Source organism: Drosophila navojoa, unplaced genomic scaffold, assembly GCF_054131105.1.
Source record: "Drosophila navojoa isolate 15081-1374.11 unplaced genomic scaffold, UAZ_NAV_1.0 NAV_Backbone_198, whole genome shotgun sequence".
In the NCBI taxonomy this organism is placed as follows: domain Eukaryota; kingdom Metazoa; phylum Arthropoda; class Insecta; order Diptera; family Drosophilidae; genus Drosophila; species Drosophila navojoa.
The window spans coordinates 15,792-40,067 of record NW_028301781.1 but is presented as its reverse complement, the minus strand read 5'-3'; the positions used below and the strand labels follow the sequence as shown (position 1 = coordinate 40,067).

The 24,276-nt window shown below is 37.3% G+C and overlaps 2 protein-coding genes across 2 annotated transcripts; both read left to right on the top strand.

The window, feature by feature from the left end:
• Positions 1-2,728: 2,728 nt before the first annotated feature.
• Positions 2,729-5,166, top strand: LOC149090443 (uncharacterized). The gene has a single exon (XM_089265217.1). The coding sequence runs from the start codon at positions 2,729-2,731 to the stop codon at positions 3,923-3,925; it is 1,197 nt and encodes a 398-aa protein (XP_089121343.1). The 3' UTR covers positions 3,926-5,166.
• Positions 5,167-20,973: 15,807 nt separating this feature from the next.
• Positions 20,974-21,884, top strand: LOC108658449 (cilia- and flagella-associated protein 58-like). Its single transcript, XM_018111116.2, has 2 exons — positions 20,974-21,175; positions 21,237-21,884. Exons 1-2 carry the CDS (start codon positions 20,984-20,986, stop codon positions 21,882-21,884), a joined length of 840 nt encoding a protein of 279 aa, XP_017966605.1. The 5' UTR covers positions 20,974-20,983.
• Positions 21,885-24,276: the final 2,392 nt, after the last annotated feature.

The window sequence follows — 24,276 nt, the reverse complement described above, 5'->3', positions numbered from 1 at the left end:
CGACTATAGTCTTCTGAAGATCTTTTCCATTTCATAATATTTTTTCCGATAATATACATTTGGAACAAAGGGAAGACCTACCGGCACCTAAATCTTGCCACAACTAAACTATTGTCAAAGCACAAAAAAATTCTCCAAATTTTCTTCCTCGTCACTTTGATTTTGAATGTTGATAAGTTCTGCTCCAGATGGCTTCACAAAGCCATCCACTACTTTATCTAAACTTATTCGATTCAGAGGTTTATTAGAGACTAAAAAATACATAAGCATATACGCTGCAGCGCAGGCAGCCGAATATGGACTTAAAGCATAAACGAAAGAATGTCCGTTACAATTAACAGAACCTAACATGAGAATAATGTTAGCAAAAGCGATAGACATTCAGCGTTGTTTACATACATAATTTTATCACTCCTTCTCAACGCGATGTCTACTTTACAAAAATGTATCATTTTGACCCTAACATTCCTGTAAATTTCTCATGTTTAACTTTACATAAATTATTCGTTAATACATCTGATATCATTTCATCTGTGGGAATGTACTTTATATCTATTACATTATTTTTGTACATTTCCCTTACAAAATGGTACTTTATTTCAATATGCTTGCTACGCGAATGAAATTTTGCATCTTTAGCAAGGCATTGTGCGCTCTGATTATCGCTATAAATCAGCATCTTTGCGATTGGCCCGAGCTCCATTTCGTTGATCAATTTTCTAAGGTATACCGCCTCCTTGGCTGCCGTAGAAAGTGCCACATACTCGGCCTCTGTGCTACTGAGAGCGACTAAATTCTGCTTCTTTGACTCCCCAAGAGACTGCTGCTCCAGCAAGGTTGAATGACCAACCCGTAAATGACTTCCGTGCGTCACTGTCGCCAGCCCAGTCTGCATCAACAAAACAGTGGATAGGCACACCCGTTTTGTTATAGTGTAGTCTCAAATCTGAGGTACCTTTTAGATATATCGATACCCTTTAGTGGCGCTGGAATAGAAAAAAAGAAGCAGCCTAAAAGTAGGCAATCCGCTGAGCTTGGAGTGGCTTGGAAAAGTTGATCACGCGATCACGGATGTGGTAAACCCAAATCTGGATTAATAACAGGAGAAATTGTCACTCTCACCTAGGCCATAAAAAACTGTTCCCAAGCGATGACTTGCCGCTTCATGGGATCGGCCCTATTTTCCACTTTCTTTTTCCAATCTGAACCACCGACTGAAAAGGTTGTGCAAAAATCACACTGTGAAATAGTGAAAACTTAAGGTATTATTTCTTTTGTGCAAGTGCCAAACTAATGAATTCGGTAAGAAGAAGGAGTGGCATTTCCATAAGTCAGAATATATGCCTAACATCATTTCGCACAACCCTCTTTGCAGGTTTGGCACCCAGCAACAATTTTAATTCTTTTTTTTGCCGACGTGCATCCGCGCATACTGAATATCTCATCGCGCTATTTAGATGGCTTAACACCTGCTTGGACAGGTATGTTTGTGTGTGTCTAAATCTGTTCTATCTCTCTCTCTCTTCTTTTCTCTCTTCTAAGTAAGTGGCCGAAGATAATCGTTCGCACGCGATTTCTATTAATAAATATATTTTAGCAGCGCTAGGAGTCGCAGTTCCCCTCTTCTTACCCCCTTTCCTTCTCCCGATGGCCGGATCCAGCGCGTGCACTGCTCTAATCCTCCTATTCTACCATCTGCGCTTGATAACGTAACTCGTTACAGAATTAATTTTAAAATCATATATTTATTTGGCGCCCAACGTGGGGCTAGACAGTCCGGCAGCCCCGACAACAATCGATTCAAGTCATTATCAGCTGACTTATTTTATCTCTTCGATTTGTCTCGGTTCACTTTCAAAAGCAATTATGTAATCCAGTTTATTAAATAGCACGTGCGTTCCTAATATTACATATTCTTGTAGCTGGATGTGGATTTCAATGGACACGATCTATTATCCTCCGCGCAATGAAATTGTGGTATCGCCGCCTTAATGACTATAATTTTAGTCATGAATATGGTTTATGTCATTTTTGCTTCTGTTTCGTTTTGTACTCTTTACTAAAATTTTCTACTTTCTTAGCACCTTTGTACCCGTCTAAATTTATATATTGGATGTGTTCGCATGGTACCCCAAAATCGTATGTAATTGAAATATTCTTTTGAATTGGGTTTACTTATTATTTTATTTTTTTTGCAGTTACTGTTTTGCGGATTTAATTTTGTTTGCTTTCTTCAGTTTTTTTTTCATTTATATATCAATTAGTTGATTTATTGCGTTCCTTTTCTTTTTATTTTTTTTTATTTTTTTAGTTAGTTTAACTGAATTATATTATTCTTTATTATTCCTACTAGTTAATATTCAGTTAAGTTTTTTTGACTTACTTGCCATTTCCTTGCAAAATAGTTGCAAATTATATCGATTCGAAAATGCTTTTAACGCGTAGTAGCGAAAATTTATCCCTGCCTGATGAGCCTATCATAAACTGTTTTATTTGTACAGAATCTATTATTAATGAAAGCCAGATATTTAAAACAAGTTGTGGCCATACCTTTCATCAATCGTGTTTTAACACCAAGATAGCTAATAAGACAGTCTGTCCAGTGTGTAAACAGTCGCTGCGATTACTGAGTGTTGCCGTCAGTACAGAATCTTTAATGGATAAGCCGTCAGGGTCGAATGTAGCAACTATAACTAGATCCCAGGCAAGAAAGACAGCCACCTCCAATATGTCTGAAGGCGATATTTCGTCACCAGCCTTGGTTTCTTCAGCGCCCCCTCTTACTCCAGACTTGGCTACAATAATAGCTGACGCCATTTCTGCCGCCTCACTTCGGCAAACAGAGTTGATAGCTCAGATTTCTTTGAAGCAAAGTGAGACGTTGTCGCAGGTGATAGAGAGTGGCTTCCAGAAACTGCTTTCATCATCCGCAGAGCCGCATACAAGTCGCAGTCCTATACTGCCAGTGCAACATAATACCAGCAATTTCGGCCAACAAGAGTTTCAACCAGCCTCAACTGTGTCTGGCACCCATTCAAACAATAGATTCACGTCATTAGGAACGGATTTGCGACCAGATCGCATCAGCCAAATTATTTCAAATTGGAAGGTTCGTTTCAATGTCAAAACGGCCTTGTCAGTAGAAGATTTCATATATCAAACTGAAGCTCTAACGCATCAGACGCTAGAAGGCAATTTTGAGCTGTTGTCTAAATACTTTAGCAACCTCTTTGATGGTAGTGCGAGTGATTGGTTCTGGCGCTATCACAAAAGTGTGCCGGGGATTCGCTGGCAAGAACTTTGTTTTGCACTTAGAGTGCAATTTAATGATGATAGAACTGACCTTCATATCCGAGCTGCTATCGATAGGCGTAAGCAAAAGATAGGCGAACCCTTCGATGAGTTCCATGAGGCCATCGTATCACTTGCGGACAAACTTTCGAGTCCCTTGCGTGAGTTAACTCTACTCCAAATTCTCCGTAATAATTTGCTCCCTGAAATTCAGCATGAACTTCTTTATGAGAGAATTGAAAGAGTTGCTCAGTTGCGACATTTGGTACGCACACGCGAAATTTTCTTTCAAACGATTGGCAAGCCATTAGTTTCTCGGCCGCATCCTATACCTATGCCACGTCGCTCAGTAAATGGAATGGCAATAGAGCACGAGTCTTCGGATGAGGACGTAGATAATCCAGAAGTATCAGCAGTAAATTTACTGTGCTGGAACTGTAATGCAACAGGGCACAGGTACCAAGATTGTACTGCTGAACGTCGAGTATTTTGTTATGGTTGTGGCATACCCGACACGTATAAGCCCTCGTGCATGAAATGCAACAAGCATTCAAAAAACTCGTCAGCCCGTGCACCAGTGCACCAGTCGACCAGTGCACGCAAACAAATGAAGTCGACATCAACCAACACATAGATTTTCAATCCGTTGACTATACCAACGACCCAATTACGACCTCACAACTTTATGATGCCCATTCCGAAACAATACACACACAAATAAACTCCAAATCTCGCTCTCAACTACGTCGCATCTCAGCAAAAACACGTCATAAGATAGAGCAGAAGCAGCCAATGTTAGCTGTGATAGCAAACGCTCAAGATATTAGGCCATATGCAAATGTTAGTTTATTAGGAAAGAGTATTACTGGCCTAATGGACACAGGCGCTTCCATAGGCTGTATTGGTGGTGAATTTTGTAATCATGCTCTTAATTCAAATATTGTATTTAAGCCTCTAAATTCAGCTATACGTACTGCAGATGGCAAGGCGCAGAATATAATAGGCAAAATCACTACAGAAATCAAATTTAAAAATGAAGCTAGAATGTTGACATTTTATATAGTACCCTCCTTATCTCAAGATTTATATTTAGGGATAGATTTTTGGACCCAATTTAATCTTCTTCCACTGGAGGTGGTGCCCACAGTTAATAATTTGTCTTCTTTAGAGGATCGCAACCTAAAGCCACTTACAGTCACGCAGCATCAATTGCTGCTGCAACACGTTAACATGTTCCCTTCATTTGCTAAACTGGGCTTGGGACGAACAACTCTTCTTTCGCATGAGATTAAAGTCGCCGGAGCCGCTCCAATTAACCAACGTCATTATCCAGTTTCACCAGCAGTAGAAAAGTTAATGTATGAAGAGCTGGACAGAATGCTTAAATTAGGCGTGATAGAGGAGTCACAAAGCGCTTGGTCTTCTCCAGTTGTGTTAGTTCGCAAACCGGGAAAGGTTCGTTTGTGTTTAGATAGCAGGCGTGTTAATGCGGTTACCATTAAGGATGCATATCCTATGCCGTTCATTGATGGTATTCTTAGTAGGTTACCAAAAGCTGAATTCATAACCAGCTTAGACTTAAAAGATGCTTTTTGGCAAATTCCACTAGAGCCGAAGTCACGCGATAAAACCGCATTTAGCGTACCTGGTAGGCCGTTGTATCAATACACTGTTATGCCTTTTGGGCTTTGTAATGCTCCACAGACAATGTCCAAGTTGATGGATAAAATAATACCCACTAATCTGCGTCGCGAAGTTTTTATCTATTTAGATGACTTGTTGGTAGTATCGGATACTTTCGAACGGCATCTAAATGTCCTAAAAGAGTTGGCAAATCACATAAAAACAGCAGGTTTGACCATCAATATCGAGAAAAGTAATATATTCAGGTCATGTGATTGGCAATGGCACAGTTAGCACAGACCCTGATAAAATTGTATCTATTACAGAATTCCCAGTCCCGAGGTCAGTCAAACAAGTTAGGCGGTTTTTAGGTATGACGGGATGGTATAATAAATTTATTCAGAACTATGCCACCATTGCATCCCCCATAACAGACACGCTGAAACATAAACAAAAATTTGTATGGGGTGAATCAGCTCAAAAAGCGTTCGAAGAACTCAAGGAGAAGCTTAGTACGGCTCCAGTTTTGCATAGTCCAAATTTTGACAGACCATTCTCTATACACTGCGATGCCAGCCATACAGGTGTTGGTGCTGTGTTAGTCCAGGTAACAGACAATAATGAAGAGGTACCGGTGGCTTTTATGTCTCGAAAACTTAACCGTTGTCAAAGGAATTATTCCGTAACGGAAAAAGAATGTCTGGCAGCTATTTTAACGATAAAAAAATTTAGGGCTTACGTTGACGGACAAGAATTTTCTGTAGTCACAGATCATGCTTCTCTAAAATGGCTCATGTCACAAACTGACTTGAGTTCTCGGTTAGCAAGGTGGGCTTTAAAACTTCAGGGCTATGATTTTAAAATAGTCCATAGAAAAGGCAGTCAAAACATTGTACCAGATGCTTTATCGCGAGTGTACACAGAGGATGTGTCTGCAATTTCAGCCGATTGTCTAGTGGATCTGGACTCGGTTCATTTTTAAGACATCTGACTATCTAGAACTCAAAGCCAAAATATTAGCCAATCAATCTAGATCACCAGATGTAAAGGTAGTTGACGATTATATATATCGGAGAGCCGATCACGCGTCGGGTGAAAAAGTAGTCGATGATTTCTGTTGGAAACTTTGGGTTCCCCAATCGCTGGTTCCAGAAGTCCTTAAGAAGGCCCACGAGCCTCCACTAGCTTCTCATCCAGGCATAATCAAAATGCTAGATAAGCTACGCCGATATCTTTATTGGCCAAAAATGGCAGTAGATGTAAAAAAATTCGTTAATAATTGCGAGAGTTGCAAGTGCAACAAGCACCCAAATTATACACTACGTCCACCCTTAGGAAAATCAGGCACAACGCAACGAGTGTTCCAAAAGCTTTATGTTGACTTTCTGGGTCCATATCCACGAAGCCGTTCCGGGCACGTAGGAGTATTTGTTGTTTTAGACCATCTGTCGAAATTTCCTTTTTTGAAACCCGTAAAAAAATTTGACTGCCGACGCCATCACAGACTATTTAGAGCAGGATTTGTTTCATTGCTTCGGAGTTCCCGAAACTATAGTCTCTGACACAAGGGCACGAGCCCTTATCGAATTGCCTTTGGCCAAAATATGGTCACCAATGCATCCACGTACAAACTGCTACGTAATTTAAACTTCTTAGAAGATCGCGCTATTCGATTTAATCGTGAAGATTCATTTGATCTTATACGCGACAGGGCAAAGGATTGCATGCAACAACAACGTAATCGAAACGAGAATATCTATAATATGCGCTGTCGTGATGTTTCATTTGTGGTAGGTCAGGAAGTTTACAGGCGTAATTTTCAACAAAGTAACTTTGTACGGGGCTGCAATGCGAAACTAGCTCCGAACTTCGTAAAGGCAAGAATTAAGAAAAAACTTGGCAATAGTTATTATGAAATTGAAGATTTGCAGGGTCGCTTGATTGGTAAATACCATGCAAAAGACCTAAAACAATAATCGCAGAGTCCAGCGCGAATCACCCTATAGTGTGATTTTGGTAGGGGGGTCTTGTAGTGGCGCTGGAATAGAAAAAAAGAAGCAGCCTAAAAGTAGGCAATCCGCTGAGCTTGGAGTGGCTTGGAAAAGTTGATCACGCGATCACGGATGTGGCAATCCCAAATCTGGATTAAAAACAGGAGAAATTGTCACTCTCACCTAGGCCACAAAAAAACTGTTCCCAAGCGATGACTTGCCGCTTCATGGGATCGGCCATATTTTCCTCTTTCTTTTTCCAATCTGAACCACCGACTGAAAAGGTTGTGCAAAAATCACACTGTGAAATAGTGAAAACTTAATATTAAAGTTAAATTTTTTATTTAAAGTACTATTTCGTTTGTGCAAGTGCCAAACTAATGAATTCGGTAAGAAGAAGGAGTGGCATTTCCATAAGTCAGAATATATGCCTAACATCATTTCGCACAAACCTCTTTGCAGGTTTGGCACCCAGCAAAAATTTTAATTCTTTTTTTTTCCGACGTGCATCCGCGCATACTGAATATCTCATCGCGCTATTTAGATGGCAGCCTCTGCGCACAATTAAATATTTGGATGGCTGCATCGGCGCACAAACACATTTAAGCAGTGCTGTAGAATACCGCATCTTATGTCTCCGCACCTGCACCTGTTGCACAATAATCATAAAATAATCATTGCCTATTTGATTTAAAAAGGCCAACTTTTGGCGAATATTGATGTGTTAATTTGCATTATAGGCACAGAGTTTATCTTTTTCACTATGAACAAAATAATAATTAAATAGTGTCATAATTTAAAAATAATATTAGTCATTAAGCTTAACCTCCACCTCCTCCACCTCCTTTGTGCATTATATTTTTTTTTGTAGTTGCATATGCATTTTTTTTTTTTTTGTTAGCACAGCTTATATTATATATTTAACAATTTCCATATTTATTTTTTTTATTACTCTCCGTCAGCATTATTAACACCCGCTGCATAAAAAAAAAGAACTTAATGCATAATTATTAACCTCTCTATTCCACTTCTCCATTCCCCATTTCGATCAGCTGGTTTAAGGCTGAGAGAAAAAGCTCCCCAAAAGCTTTTTTTCGTCTGTTTATATTTACTTATTCTTCATGTCCAAAACTACTATTTACCTATGTATGATTATTTTGTTAAGATTAAATCCAATGAAGTTTAATTAAGTTTCATTATTTTGGGGCCATGCGCCGCGTTCCTATAGGTTTTTAGCTCTCCAAACTGGGAGTGGGGTCGCTGACAATATAGGCAGGTAGCCAGCTCCCAAGGTAGGGTGGGCACGGTCAGTCGCCTTAATATCTAAGGCCGACGTTCGCTGAGCAGGCACATATTTGCTTGCGCAGCGAGACCCAGCTTGGACAGGTATGTTTGTGTGTGTCTAAATCTGTTCTATCTCTCTCTCTTCTTTTCTCTCTTCTAAGCAAGTGGCCGAAGATAATCTGTTGCACGCGATTTGTATTAATAAATATATTTTGGCAGCGCTAGGAGTCGCAGTTCCCCTCTTCTTACCCCCTTCCCTTCTCCCGATGACCCATTGGCCGGGTCCAGCGCGTGCACTGCTCTAATCCTCCTATTCTACCATCTGCGCTTGATAACGTAACTCGTTACAACCCGCTTGGCTGCAACCTCATGCTCCTTGTGCGGATCTGCATTTCTCTGCGCCAGCTTAGCCACAGAGTGTATTATATCTGGCCGTGTAGTCAACGCCAAATACAATAACGAATCAATGAGCGATTGATAGCGTGTTTTATCTACCTAGCCGCAGTCAACATCATTGCACCTCGTCTGGAAGCCTCTAAAAACACAACATCTCGGGATAACACAACGCTTCTTTTGACAGGGTTGTACAGACGATAAGCTTTGGCGGTTTCAGAGTAACCTACCAGTATATGCTGCTCGCCTTTTGCTGAAAACTTGTTTTTATGGTTTTTATTTTAATACAATGGCTTCCATACCAAACACTCTAAGATGAGAAACGCTCGGTTTTTTCCCATACCAATCCTCATATGGAGTTTTGCCAATCAAAGCTGCGGTTTCAGCCCTATTGCGTAGATACGCAGCCGTCATTATCGCCTCGCCCCTCAAAAAGATTCATCAACTCCAGCATGCAACATCATACTTCGCGCCATCTCCACCAGTGTTCTGTTGGCGCGTTCCGCCACACCATTCAGTGTGGGGAACAGTTAGTTGTCTTTTTATACCATGGCTCGATAAGAATTCTTCAAATGCACCGCTCAGGTACTCACGCCCGTTTTCTCTTCTTATGGCCTTTATGCGTTTTCCAGTTTGATTGATAATCCTTTAAAGTCCTTGAATTTCTCAAACACATCACTTTTATTTTTTAGTATGTACACCGACATATAACGCGATTTATCGTCAATAAATGTTGCAAAATAACGCGCTCCACCTTGTGATGTCGTACGCATAGGACAACAAATGTCTGTACGAACTAAAGCTATTAATTCTTTCGAGCGATTTTCTGACATTTTGGGAAACTTCTTCATGCAAATTTTGCTTTTTGCACACGTTTCGCGCACAAAGTTATTTGTATTACACACACTAGCTGTAAGTCCATTGACTATGCCCTGTTTAATCATTTTATTTAGGCTATCAAAGTTTAAATGACCGAAACGATCATGCCATTTCACCAATTGATTTATATTTGCATTCACATTAGCTGAAACTACATTTTTCATACTACTTTCAAATAAAAACAAATCGTTATGTTTTTCTACAACCATCCAATTGTTTTTTTCAAAAATTACTTTTAACCCTTTTTCTTTTGCTTTGCTTTGCTTTTGACACAGATATAAAATTGCATTGCAATTCTTTCACATATAAAACCAATTCGATCATTTTATTTTTCCAGTTAATCAACACATTCCCGCAACCTTCAGTTTCTATGTAATTATCGCCTGCTAGTTATACTCATTCACGAAGTGAATTATTATACTCATTCACAAAGTGAATTAGTATATTGGTTTTGTGCAATGTCCGTCTTGCTGTCCGTCCGTCTGTCCGTCTGTCCGTCCGTCCGTCTGTCCGTCTGTCCGTATAAACGCAGTTCATTTCGCCGCTATTGAAGCTAGAGACTTGAAATTTGGAACACATATTCGTGTATAACTCCGATTTATAAAATTTTCTCGCCCACTAGGGGCGTGGCAAATCGGAAAATGCATTTTCCGATCTACCAGAAATTATGTTAGTTGAAGAGCTATAAAGTTGAAATTTAGTATGTAGATCCGCGTTGACCCCCCAAGTCCAAAAAGCTATGGTGGATATATCTACGCCCATTGGGGGCGTGGAAAATCAGATAAAACTGTATCTCCTAAAGCTCTAAAGCGAGAACATTGAAATTTTGCACGTGAGCTAATGCTATAATTCTATAATTACTGATGAAAAAATTTTATGTCTACGCCTACTAGGGGCGTGGCAAATCGGACCTGAAGATATAGTGATTTTTAAAATTTGGCTATATTCTAGGCACTATTGATGCTAGAAACTTGAGATTTGGTATATATGGCTAGTCGTAGTCTTTTACCAAGGTCCAAGAATTATGATTAAGAAAAAGCAGCATGTCCACATGCTTAGCTTTTAAGGCAGCTCGTCTTTCCGTTATAGTTTTAACCAGACAACACATAGACCGAACACGTAGTGCAAAGCGTTTTGCACACTTTTTTTTGACATTAGGCTACGAAAATATATGAAAGCACGATCATATTGCTTCATGCGCTCGACCGAGATGGTCGATGGTTGAAGAAAAGATCCCTCTATGCTCAATGATTCCCTTGCTCTCTCTCTCTCGATGCTCTCCGCTCTCTCAAATGTGTATATGCGTGTATGCATGTGAGCACAGGCAGCAGCTCTCAAAAATTGAAATTTCTTCACGGTAAGAACCCATGTCTTCCCTTCTGTGTGAAGAGTATACTCAACTCTTCAAACCGTTTGCCAAGCTCGTACAAAATATGCATATGTGTTTTCGATATTATTTGTGGAAAGGGTATGAAGGCGTTGGTGCTCATAGTAGATAATTTTGTATGGTTTCTACTCTGTCTTTAGGTGGTGTCGGCCATTAACAGTGATGTTGTAGCCCAAAAATGTGAGTTCTTATTTGCCAAATTCACATTTAGAAGCGTTAATCGACAAGTTGAAATTTTTAAGTTTTTCGAATACTGATTGATGAATTTCATGTTCCTCGAGACTGGATGAGAATACAAGGATATTGTCGATATAACAAAAAACGCGGTCATCATCTCGGAAAATGGAATCCATATGTCGTTGGAAAGTTTGAGTTGCGTTTTTTAGGCCGAAAAGCATTACCGTTAAACCAAACAATCCAATGGATGTGATTACAGCAGTTTTTTGAATATCTGGTGGATTCATTGTAATATGCTATGTTAAAAAAAAAAAAAAAAAATAAACAATTCATTCACGGGAAAAATTGTGAGAAACTTTAAAGAGCCGAGCTCTTCGTGAAAGAGAGTTCTCCATAAGATAGCTAGATATGATGAAACTGACACTCAGGTGAAGATAAAACTTGCTTTTGATCTTGCAAGACAAGAAGAAAACTCTATTTGCTGTCTCCTCTGAGCCTTATACATATATGTAAATAGAGACAAATTTGGAGCGTTGTCCACTCATTTATTGAAATATTAATGATTATCTATGCTTTGTATTCTATGTCCCAACTGTGCACATAGTTTTGATCCATGAATACTATCTAATGGATAGTTGTTAGTATTCTTGACAAAAACGCAACAGAATCTCGCAACAAAATTTATATAAACTATAAAAGTGCTCATGTCCGAAAGAGCAAAAGATTTAACAACATCACGGATGATATTCAGAATGTATTAGACCTAGCTGATCCACACTGTTTTTGTCTAAAAAAAGACAAAACTCTTCAAAATAATTAAATTTTCAAGTTAAGTGATTGGAATATTTGCTCTGATTGAGCGTCCTTTAATTACGCCTCAGTAACGATAGGATAATATGAGCGAAACCGGAAAATTAAAAGGAAGACGAAGATTGGCATGATCTATACAATTTGAATATCAAATTAGATGTAAAATATTAAGAATATTATAGGTAAAATGAAAAAAAAAAATTTTTATTTTTTATTTTTTAAAATAATTTTAAAGGGTATAAACTGGTTTTTCATACACCTTTACATTTTTGTATTATATTATAACTTAATTTAAGCATTATAGCCTGATATACCTATTTTATTTATTTATTATATTTATTTCTTAAAGCTATTGACAAAAACGAGTGTCAAATTAAATTAAAAAAAAAAAAGCCTAAACAAAGTACAGGTTATAATATCAATAGTAACACCGACCCGATGGGGACATTTTATTTTCCAGTCCGGCCAGCTATGCCCACGTCTCACAGCCAAATATGGTCAGTGTAACTAATGATGCTATAAAAAGAAGTGTTAGTAAGAAAACTTAGAAAAAAATATTAAAGATTTATTAGATTAGATTAGATTTATTAACTAAAAATAAATAATTCTTAAAATAAAAAAATAAAAACAAAAATAATAATAAAATAATAATTGGCAACGAAAATTTATACCAATGCTTATGCCTGGGCATTGTGAGTGATTTCCCTAAGATAAGCTAATAGTAAACTTTTTAATTTTGGAAAAGAGAGAGCTCTAATGAAAAAACCTGATAATATTTATTAAAATTAACACTAAGAACATGAAACGCACTGTGCAAAGAATAATCCCTAGTGCACACCGGTAAATGAAGCGGACGATAAAGTCAAGTTGTTCGGGACGGAACTAAAAAGTTTAGACGACCCAACAAAGAGGACGAATCAATATCACCACTAATCAATTTATGCAGAAAAACAATTCCTAAAATTGTTCTGCGATTGGTTAGCGATGGAAGATCAATAAGCTGGAGCCTACTATGATAAGACGGTAATCGTAAATTACTGTCCCATCGAAGATCCCTTAAGTCAAAGAGAAGAATCTGTTTTTGGACCGATTCAATGCGATCCTGCTGCAGTTTTATGCTGCGGAGACCATACAACAGAGCAATACTCTAAGATGGGACGCACAAGCGAAGTAAATAAGCGCTTGGTGATAAAAGGATCTTCAAATTCCTTGGACCAACGTTTAATAAAGCCAAGCACACTTTGGCTTCATTAATGATGGTAGAAATATGAAGATTAAAATTTAGTTTACAATCGAAGGAAACACCAAGATCTTTGATTGTGTGGATGCGTCGTAAAGAAATATTGCTAATTTTATAATCAACAATTAGAGGAACGGTACGACTAAACTTTGAGCAATTTAAGTCCAGCTGGTTTGCCATCTTGAAGTTAAAATGCATTTAGGTCATCTTGAAGGTGATGATGTCCATTTGCACTGGAGTATGGAAGGCAAAGTTTTACATCGTCAGCATACATAAATATAGTAGAATACGAGATACAACTAGGAAGGTCATTAATGAAAAGGGAAAAGAGTAATGGACCCAAATGGCTAATGGGATAACTTTAGCCATAGCTGTTCTGAGCAGGACACTTTTGGGTTCTACCAATAAAATAGGATGAAATCAAAGATACAAGTCTAGGCGAAAATCTTAAGCGTTCAAGCTTAAGAATTAGTATGCGATGATGTACTGAGTCAAATGCTTTACTGAAGTCAGTATAAATAACATCCGTTTGCATTTTTTTAGAAAAACTGTCATTGACAAGCGAAGTAAATTCAAGTAAATTAGTGGACGTTGATCGATTTCGAACAAAACCATGTTGAGATGGTTGAATGATGATGATTTGCAAAAATGCTGCAAGGCCGATGTTATAATTTTCTCAAATAACTTCGGAATGATAGGAATGAAAAATCAGCAAATAGATCAGAGAAATCCTGGTCATTGCAAGTTTTATCACCACCAAGGACAAAAGAAGACGGCAAACCAGAAGATTTACGCTTCAAATTTACAAATGAATAAAATTGCTTGGGATCTCGAGCAAACTGACGTTTTGGTAAATCATGGTGGCTTATTTGAAACTGACGAAATACGGCAGAGAGGGACACAAACATCCAGAATAGAGTTTAAGGTAGTGTAAAAAAACGATGCTGCCAAATTAATATCATTCGACTCATATAAAATAGACCAGTCTGTTGAATTAATTAATTCATTAAGCAAAACAAAATCGCATTTAAGATAACGACTTGGATTAGAAGACAAAGGAGTATAATTGAGATGATTATCAACAGCTAATAATACTTCTAATGTGGGGTGATGTATATCCTCAGGTATACAGAAAGGAGTCGATCTCACGACATTGAAGAGCGAATCGTGATTAGTAAACACAAGATCAAGTGTGCGATTTAGATGATCAGAAATAGAGTTAATCTGAAATAGAGACAGGTTAAACAATTCATCAAAAAGATAGTGATCAATTGTCGGAATAAAGTAATTTGTATTACAAGTTGCTAACCAAGAAGTGTTGGGAATGTTAAAATCCCCCAACACAAGAAGCAAGTCTGTATCATTCACATGCTCATAACCTCTTTAATACAATTAATGTGATGAGCATAAACTTGTATATCAGAAGAGGGAGGGATATAAGAACATGTGATAAACAGTGAGCGCGATGGGAGAGTTAATTTAACCCCTAAAATCTCCGCATCATGAAGGGACGAAAAGGTAAACACATCAGAGAGGATACTGGATTTAACCGCAATTAGCACTCCACCCCCTCTGCGCATTGAACGATCAAGTCTAAAAATAGTGAAATTATTTGAAAGTATTTCACTATTATGAATATTATTACTTAGCCACGTTTCAGTAAATGCAATAATATCATATTGTACACTAAAAATGTGTAAGAATAGACTTTTCAGTTTAAAATTCAAGCCGCGTACATTTTGATAAAGCAGAGACAGCTGAGAAGAAGATAGGAAAGAATTTAGTTTTTTGGTACAGTGTTAGATGACGATTGCACCGAAGGTAGATTTACGGAAATGGGAGTCGATCTGTTTCGATTTTTAGGTCTAAATTCATGAAAAACCACATGAGGTGGCCAGAAGTTTGGATCACATAAGGTTTTAAAATATTCTATCGGCACGTTTTTCTTAAAAGAGGCAATTTCACGCGGACCTGCAAATAATGCTTCGATATAAAATCCTTAGCCGAAGTCTTGCTTGCTATAAAAGCAGATACTGCCTCACAGGTCGTATCAGATGAAAGCCTAGATTGCTTTCGAGAAGAGACGACAGATAAGGATATGCCGGGAGTGGCTGAATTATTAACACTCATGGCTTGAACAACAATTTGAGAAGATACCTGAGTATCAATAGCAGCCTCGACAGAAGAACCAATAGCTTCAGGAACAGGTGATATAGGATCAAGCGAGTTAGGAGCGGATGACAAAACTGAAGCGCAAGGTGAGGGAGGGGCAAGCGAATTAGGTGACGGTGTTGGTGCAGATGGAGGTACCAACAACGATAAAGACTCCAAATGAGGTGAGAGACTCTCGAAATTATACTGGGTTAGTATTTCTTCAGCAGCAGCCATATCACTGGATAACTGCTTAGAAATCTTTTTCAGTTAGCATGGAGGGAGGTACCAACAACGATAAAGACTCCAAATGAGATAGGGGACTCTCGAAATTAAACTGGGTTAGTATTTCTTCAGCAGCAGCCATATCACTGAATAACTGCTTAGAAATCTTTTTCAGTTTTAAAAACTGAGCCCTTACAGCGCTGTACATTTTAGAAAAATTGATCTGTCTTTCTAAACAAATCGGACAAGACCAGCACATTTAATATGCATCATATTATCGCACAACCAGGAATAGACAAATTGCGCTTGTGCAGAGTCCACTGCCTGCCTGAAGGTACAAGATTTTTTGCAGCAGCTAATATTGGCAATTGGGATCAAAGTAGAAATTAAAGAAAAGCAACAGAAATAACAAGTAAGAACGTTGCAGTCGGGCGCTACCGACTGCGGAATACTCATTCACAGTCCCTTTGTAAATCTAATTTAATTTGGCTTTAAAAAAAATTATTACAAAACAATTATGCTTTTTGATTATATTGTAGCTTTTGGTAATTTTTATCGAGTAATCGATAATTATTATATTGATCGTGCACTTTTTGAGTACAAATGTATGGTAATTTTCGTTGATAGCTTTCGGTCACACCTATTGCAGATTCTTTAGCGTTTGCTTACATTACAAAAGCGCGCTTTTTAGCATTCTAAGAATTGCGATTGATTTCTGGATTTTCTAGCTGTAGTTTTGTCAGATGACGCTCTGTTATTAGCTTATTGTTTTTAAGCTACCACTTTGTAAAGCAGGGCGATAGCGTGGGCGCTAAAGGCGTCGCAAGTTATGTTACAGTGGCGGAGGTTCAAGTCCCCATCAAGGTTATGTTTTTTTTTCATACATATTTCGTTTTTTATAAAATAGATATTTTATTCTTTTTTCTAATTGAACAATTTTATAAGTTTAAATTTGTTTCTTCTCAAGCCCTCATATATGTATGTACGCATATATGCATGTATACGTATGTACATAAGTCTGCACGCATATGTAGCATCAAGCATTCCAGCCTATCTTATGCACGCGCTCATTTGTATGTGTGTATGTATGTAAATGCAAATTTATCATCCGCTACTCTGGCTCTTCTTTTCTATAATGCGTTATACCAAAAAATCTCATTTTTGACAGTACGCGGTAGCGCTGTCGGCAAAGGTGCCGGCTAAATTTTGTTTTTGTTATTTTGACAAACATGGCTTGGGTGCGAGTTCAAATCCCGCGGAAAACTCTTTTTTGTAAATTGCAAATTTTGGTTTTTTAGCTTCTTTTATATTTTTTTATACCCTGAACCCATTGAAAATGGGAAATCAGGGTATAATGGTTTTGTTAAAAGTATGTAACAGGCAGAAGGAGGCGTGGCAGACCCCACAAAAAGTATATATATTCTTGATCAGGGCGACAAGCTGAGTCGATTTGGCCCTGTCCTTCCGTCCGTCCGTCCGTCCGTATGTATGAACGCGTCGATTTCAGAAGATATAAGAGCTAGAGACTTCAACTTTTTTTTTAAATGTCCGTATATATCACGCGCATATCGAGTTTATCACTAAAAAACGATAACTCATTCCGATATTTTTTTATCGATAAAAAACCTTATCGAAGATCACTTAAATAATTATATCTCCTACATCTTTCAAGATAGAGTCTCCAAATTTAAAATGTATATTAAGATGAAGTTTATACAATTTCGGTTTTTGTTAAAATTTACCCCCCACCCCTAAATCCACCCCCTCACCATCATCTTTGTAAAATCATCGTATATCAAATACTAGAGACTACTATACACATACATTTCAACATTATGATTACGTTCTGAAAGTTTCATTACGATCGTACGTCTAGAAATTAAATTTATTCAACAAATAAGTTCTCATAATATTGCCAACACTGCAGCGCAACCCAAGTGCAATAGGTTATAAATTTATATCTCCTACATTTTTAGAGCTATAGTCTCCAAATTTTAAAAATATATTCCAATGCATTTTATACAATTTCGATTTTTGTTATATTTTGGATACCGGCTCCAAATTCACCAGAATCCCCAGTGAAGGTCAGATGCTAATATAGCTAATTGTGAATGATTTGACATGTTTTTTTTAAATGCCAAATATTCAATAGAATATGTAGATCATATGCTGAAAGTTTCATTAAATTCGGTTTAGTCAATCGACGTTAAAAAATAACAAAATGTTTGGCTAATTAACAAACGCACGTGCTGCAGCAACAGAAGTTTTCCAATACGTGTGCACACATACATTCAAACATCTTCTAGCACATTCTTAGAATCACATCAGCAGTTAGTTTCGTTTAGTTCTGCTAGATGGCGTTGCATCAGTGAATCTATTTCAGTTTTGACATTGCAAATAATAATAGAGGAGTGGCGTCGTGGTAGAGGGCGCGGCGCTCGATCGCGAGGTCTCTGGCTCAAATCCTGCTGGGCGTATTGTAGTTTTCTTTTAATCGCTTCAAAATTTTTATATATTTGATTAAATTTCTCTTATGTTTTTTCAAAAATCGAAATTGAAATTTTAACCATACTATATGTATAATTTTATTAGATTTGGTAGATGGCGCTGTAGCAGTGAATCTATTTCAGTTTTGACATTGAAAACCAGAACAGAAGGGTGGCGTCAAGGTAGAAAGCGCGGCGCTTCATCACGAGGTATCGGGTTCAAACCCAGAGCGTGTCGTAAATCTTTTTTTTAATTGTTTCAGAATGTTTATATATTTAATTAAATGAGTTTTCTATTTCATTTATATTTTTAAATACATCGAAATTTGAACCATACTAAATGTGCTTTTCTATTAGTTTGGTTCAGGGTAGTATCTAGTCGAGCGCTCTCGACTAGAGTTTTCTTACTTATTATTATTTATTAATCTCTTAAGTTCACACGTCTTCTCTTGTTATACCCTGAACCCATTGAAAATGGGAAATCAGGGTATAATGGTTTTGTTAAAAGTATGTAACAGGCAGAAGGAGGCGTGGCAGACCCCACAAAGTATATATATTCTTGATCAGGGCGACAAGCTGAGTCGATTTGGCCCTGTCCGTCTGTCTGTCCGTCCGTCCGTCCGTATGTATGAACGCGTCGATTTCAGAAGATATAAGAGCTAGAGACTTTAACTTTTTTTTAAAATGTCCGTAAATACAGCGCGCATATCGAATTTATCACTAAAAAACGATAACTCATTCCGATATTTTTTTATCGATAAAAAACCTTTTCGAAGATCACTTAAATAATTACATCTCCTACATCTTTTAAGATAGAGTCTCCAAATTTAAAATGTATATTAAGATGAATTTTATACAATTTCGGTTTTTGTTAAAATTTACCCCCACCCCTAAATCCACCCCTCACCATCATCTTTGTAAAAGTTGTATATCAAATACTAGAGACTTGAGCTTCGGTATACACGTACATTTTAACATTATGATTACGTTCTGAAAGTTTCATTACGATCGTACGTCTAGAAATTAAATCATTCAACAAATAAGTTTTCATTATATTGCCAACACTGCAGCGCAACCCAAGCGCAATCGCCTGTATATGTGTGTGTGTGTGTGCATGTGTTTGTATGCGTGTGTGTGTGTGCGTGTGTGTGTGCTAACTATTATTGAAATATCAGTTGATTGTAGGGTTCAGGGGATCTCGTAGTCGAGCATTCTCGACTAGGGCTTTCTTTCTTGTTAAATATATAAATTTTATTTTTAAATTTTATAAAAATGTTTCCTTCCGTGTTATCAATGCCTAATAAGCCTATTTGTATATACATGTACTTACATATGTAGGTAGCTCAAGCATATAAATGTCGCAATTCGATAATACAAATGCCGATTGCCACGCCCCTTGTGGCCGTAGACACCTCATTTTTGGCCAGTTCTTAGAAAGAGCTAACGGTAACGTAAATGCGAAATTTGAATGCTTACGTTCAAAAGATGTGAAAATTACAAGGTATTTTTCGATATGCCACAAAAGGCGTGACAATTATTTTTGGGGCATCGATAGAGGAGGTTACCAGTAACTCAACTATCCAAATTTGAAGCTTCTAGCTCTTAAACTGTAGGAGATATAAAGTTTTGCGGTTTGCCACGCCCCCTTTGGGCGGACATATATCCACCATAGCTTGTTGGACTTGGCTTATATACCAAATTACAAGTATCTAGCATCAATAGTGCCTAAAAGATAGCCAAATTTGAAAAATTACTATATCTTCAGGTCCGATTTGCCACGCCCCAGTAGGCGTAGACATAAACTTTTTTCATCAGTCATTATAGAATTATAGCATTAGCTCACGTGCGAAATTTCAACGTTCTAGCTTTTAAACTTTAGGAGATACAGTTTTTATCTGATTTGCCACGCCCCCAATTGGCGTAGATATATCCACCATAGCTTTTTGGACTTGGGGGGTCAACGCGGGTCTACATAACAAACTTCAAATTTCTAGCTCTTCAACTAACATGATTTCTGGTATATCGGAAAATGCATTTTCCGATTTGCCACGCCCCTAGTGGGCGGATCGGGAAAATTTTAACACTTTTATAAATCGGAGTAATACACGAGTATGTGTTCCAAATTTCAAGTCTCTAGCTTCAATAGCGGCGAAATGAACTGCGTTCATACGGACAGACGGACGGACGGACAGACGGACAGACGGTCAGACGGACAGACGGACGGACAGCAAGACGGACATTGCACAAAACCAATATACTAATTCACTTCGTGAATGAGTATAAAAACAAAGAGACTAAAATATGCTGACAGAGCGAGTCCAACAACAATCAGCCGTTGAAGAGCAGAACGAAAGATTATGTTGAGAGAGATAGTCAACAAAAAAAACAGCCGTTACAGAGCGTAACGAAAGAAACACAGAGTTATTTGCACAGAACGACGACCGAAATCGAGAGAAGACTATAGCAAAGTGCAAACTAAATGTAAATACGACGCTGCACCAAACTTCAACAAGATTAAAAAGCAATTTTAAAAGAAAACACAGCAAACCACGAATCAAACCTTCCACAGGAATATTTAAACAAACCGACCGCAGTTGTGTGAACAAATTAATAAAAATGATTAATTAAAAAATCAGGCAAATTTGCGGAGCAGAAAACGAAAACGACCGTACACTCTCACTGAGAACTCTCTCTTATATTATGCATCTATATGCTAAATTTGAAGAGATAAACCGTTATAGTTAGCGATTTTTTCCCATTTTTAATGGGCTCCAGGTCCAGCTGTTGTTTACTTTCGAATTGGAATATATATTCGGGCTTCGCTCTAGAAAATGTAAGCTTAGCTGATTTGGCGGTTGTTTTTCAAACACTACCCTAATTGAGATAATTTTTATAACAGATCTAGCAATGAGGAATTGTAAATCCTTCACATTTGACTAATTACAATATTAAATTGTTATTCTCCAAAATATTAAGTCTCGATTACAGTATTCTTGTTTAATTAGATATACATATATGTTTGTTATTAAACCCTATACTAACTTTTATGTTTTATGCAGATCAAATCACTTTAAAAACCAACCAGTTAAATGATCTCACAGAGAAGTTGTACGAAAAACGGCGTGAAGTACATAAATTTAAAAAGCAGCTTGAGTCTTTGCACTCTGAAAAAATAACTTTGCAACGAGGCCTAGAAAATACAACGCAGGAACGCGATAATTTTCGGATACTTCAAGCGGTACGTAATAATATTAATATTATATTATATAATATATATTAATTGTGAATTTCTTATGTAGGAATCAGCTCATCAAACTCAACAATTGACTACGGAAATAAGTGCTAATGAAGTTAAAATAAATTCTTTGAATTTAAAAATAGAACACCTCAATAACAACATTAAAGAATTACAGTCCGAGTTAAAAAATAAACAAAATTTGGTTGCTAGCTTACGTAAAGATTTGAGAGAAATAAAGGAGAAAAACGAAATGTTAGCGAAAGCTATCTCAAATGATGAATTCCGATTTATGAAAATGGGACATGAGCTGGAGGAAATGCGAAAAGAACGAAACTTAGTTGGACTTCAAATGGTACGCCGGAATGACGAAATCGTTGTTATTAAGGAAAAATTGCAAATTGCACAAAATGCTCTTGATAATGGTACCACACAATATAATCAACGTGTTGAAGATATACGACTTTTAAAAAAAGAAATATCAAATATATATACAGAACGTGAATGCTTAAAACATGCAATTAAAAGTACTGCTGATATGAGGAAAGAAATAGTACGCTTACAGCGAGCACTGAACCAAGAACGAATTCGAATAAGAGCACTTACTGAAGATGCAAAAACACCAACGGGAGTACACCGCTGGCGTATTTTAAAAGGAGAGGACCCTAAAAAGTATGAGTTGCTAGAAAAACTACAAGTATTGCAAAAGTAAGTAGTAATATAAGTGATAACAGTGGCATACAACAAATGCAGTATTTAATTATTCGGGATGATTCAATAATTCAAACACTAATAATATTTTAAATTTTTACAAGTTTAAAGTCAGTATGATATTTTAATGCCCATTTTAATACCACTATGACGTATATATATCCACCCATTGGGGGCATGTCGAATCGGATAAACTGTATCTCCTGGAGTTTTTAAGCTAGAACGTTAAACTTTGCACGTGAGCTGAAAGATTCTATAAGGACTGATGAAAAAATTGTGTATACGCCTTCTAATGGCGTGGCAAATCGGACCTGAAGATATAGTGATTATACTCATTCACGAAGTGAATTAGTATATTGGTTTTGTGCAATGTCCGTCTTGCTGTCCGTCCGTCTGTCCGTCCGTCCGTCTGTCCGTCTGTCCGTATGAACGCAGTTCATTTCGCCGCTATTGAAGCTAGAGACTTGAAATTTGGAACACATACTCGTGTATTACACCGATTTATAAAGTGTTAAAATTTTCCCGATCCGCCCACTAGAGGCGTGGCAAATCGGAAAATGCATTTTCCGATTTACCAGAAATCATGTTAGTTGAAGAGCTAGAAAGTTGAAGTTTGGTATGTAGATCCGCGTTGACCCCCCAAGTCCAAAAAGCTATGGTCGATATATCTACGCCCATTGGGGGCGTGGAAAATCAGATAAAACTGTATCTCATAAAGTTGAATTTTCGCACGTGAGCTAATGCTATAATTCTATAATGACCTGAAGATATAGTAATTTTTCAAATTTGGCTATATTTTAGGCACTATTGATGCTAGAGACTTGTAATTTGGTATATATACGCGAGTTGACCACCCAAGTCCAACAAGCTATGGTGGATATATGTCCGCCCAAGGGGGCGTGGCAAACCGCAAAACTTTATATCTCCTACAGTTTAAGAGCTAGAAGCTTCAAATTTGTATAGTTGAGTTACTGGTAACCTCCTCTATCGATGCCCCAAAAATAATTGTCACGCCTTTTGTGGCATATCGAAAAATACCCTGTAATTTTCACATCTTTTGAACGTAAGCATTCAAATTTCTCATTTACGTTACCGTTAGCTCTTTCTAAGAACTGGCCAAAAATGAGGTCTCTACGGCCACTAGGGGCGTGGCAATCGGCATTTGTAGTATCAAATTGCGACATTTATATGCTTGAGCTATCTATGTATGTACATGTATATACAAATAGGCTTAATAGGCATTGATAACACGGAAGGAAACATTTTTATAAAATTTAAAAATAAAATTTAAATATTTAAAAAATATAGAAGAAGCTAAAATAACAAAATTTGCAATTTACAAATAAGAGAGATTTGAACTCGCACCCTAGCCATGTTTGTCAAAATAACAAAAACAAATTTAGCCGGCGCCTTTGCCGACAGCGCTACCGCCTACCGTCAACAATAGTAATTAAAATGAAATCCGAAAATAAGATAAGTTATGAGAATAGCGGATGGTAAATTCAAGAACAAAGCAAAAACATATCAGTCTCATTTCAACGCTAGACTATGCATTTATGTGTACATACATACACACATACAAATGAGCGCGTGCATATGACAGGCTGGAATGCTTGATGCTATATATGCGTGCAGACTTATGTATGTATATGCGCACATACATATATGAGGGCTTTTTAAGAAGAATAAAATATCTATTTTATAAAAAACGAAATATGTATGAAAAAAAAAACTTAGCCTTGATGGGGACTTGAACCTTCGCCACTGTAACATAACTTGCGACGTCTTTAGCGCCCACGCTATCGCTTTTCTTTACAAACTGGTAGCTAAAATACAATAAGCTAATAACAGAGGGTCATTTGACAAAACTACAATAACAGCTAGAAAATCCAGAAATCAATCGCAATTCTTAAAATGCTAAAAAGCGCGCTTTTGTAATGTAAGTAAACGCTAAAGAATCTGCAATAGGTGTGACCGAAAGCTATCAACGAAAATTACCATACATTTGTACTCAAAAAGTGCACGATCAATATAATAATTATCGATTACTCGATAAAAATTACCAAAAGCTACAAGATAATCAAAAAGCATAATTGTTTTGTACTAATTTTTTTTAAACCCAAATTAAATTAAATTTACAAAGAGACTGTGAATGAGTATTCCGCAGTCGGTAGCGCCCGACAGCAACGTTCTTACTTGTTGATTTGTTGGATTTGTCTCTGCTACGAGTAGGATAGTAGATCTTAAAAATACTGAAAAAATTTCACGAATACTTGAAAAACGCGGGTTTTTCCCTACAGATTCAAATTTCCATTGATACTCAGTAGGCTTGATAACAGTGACAGTTTTCGGTCCTGCTCTCATGCTAAAATAAACAAATTTAGTCAGTCAGT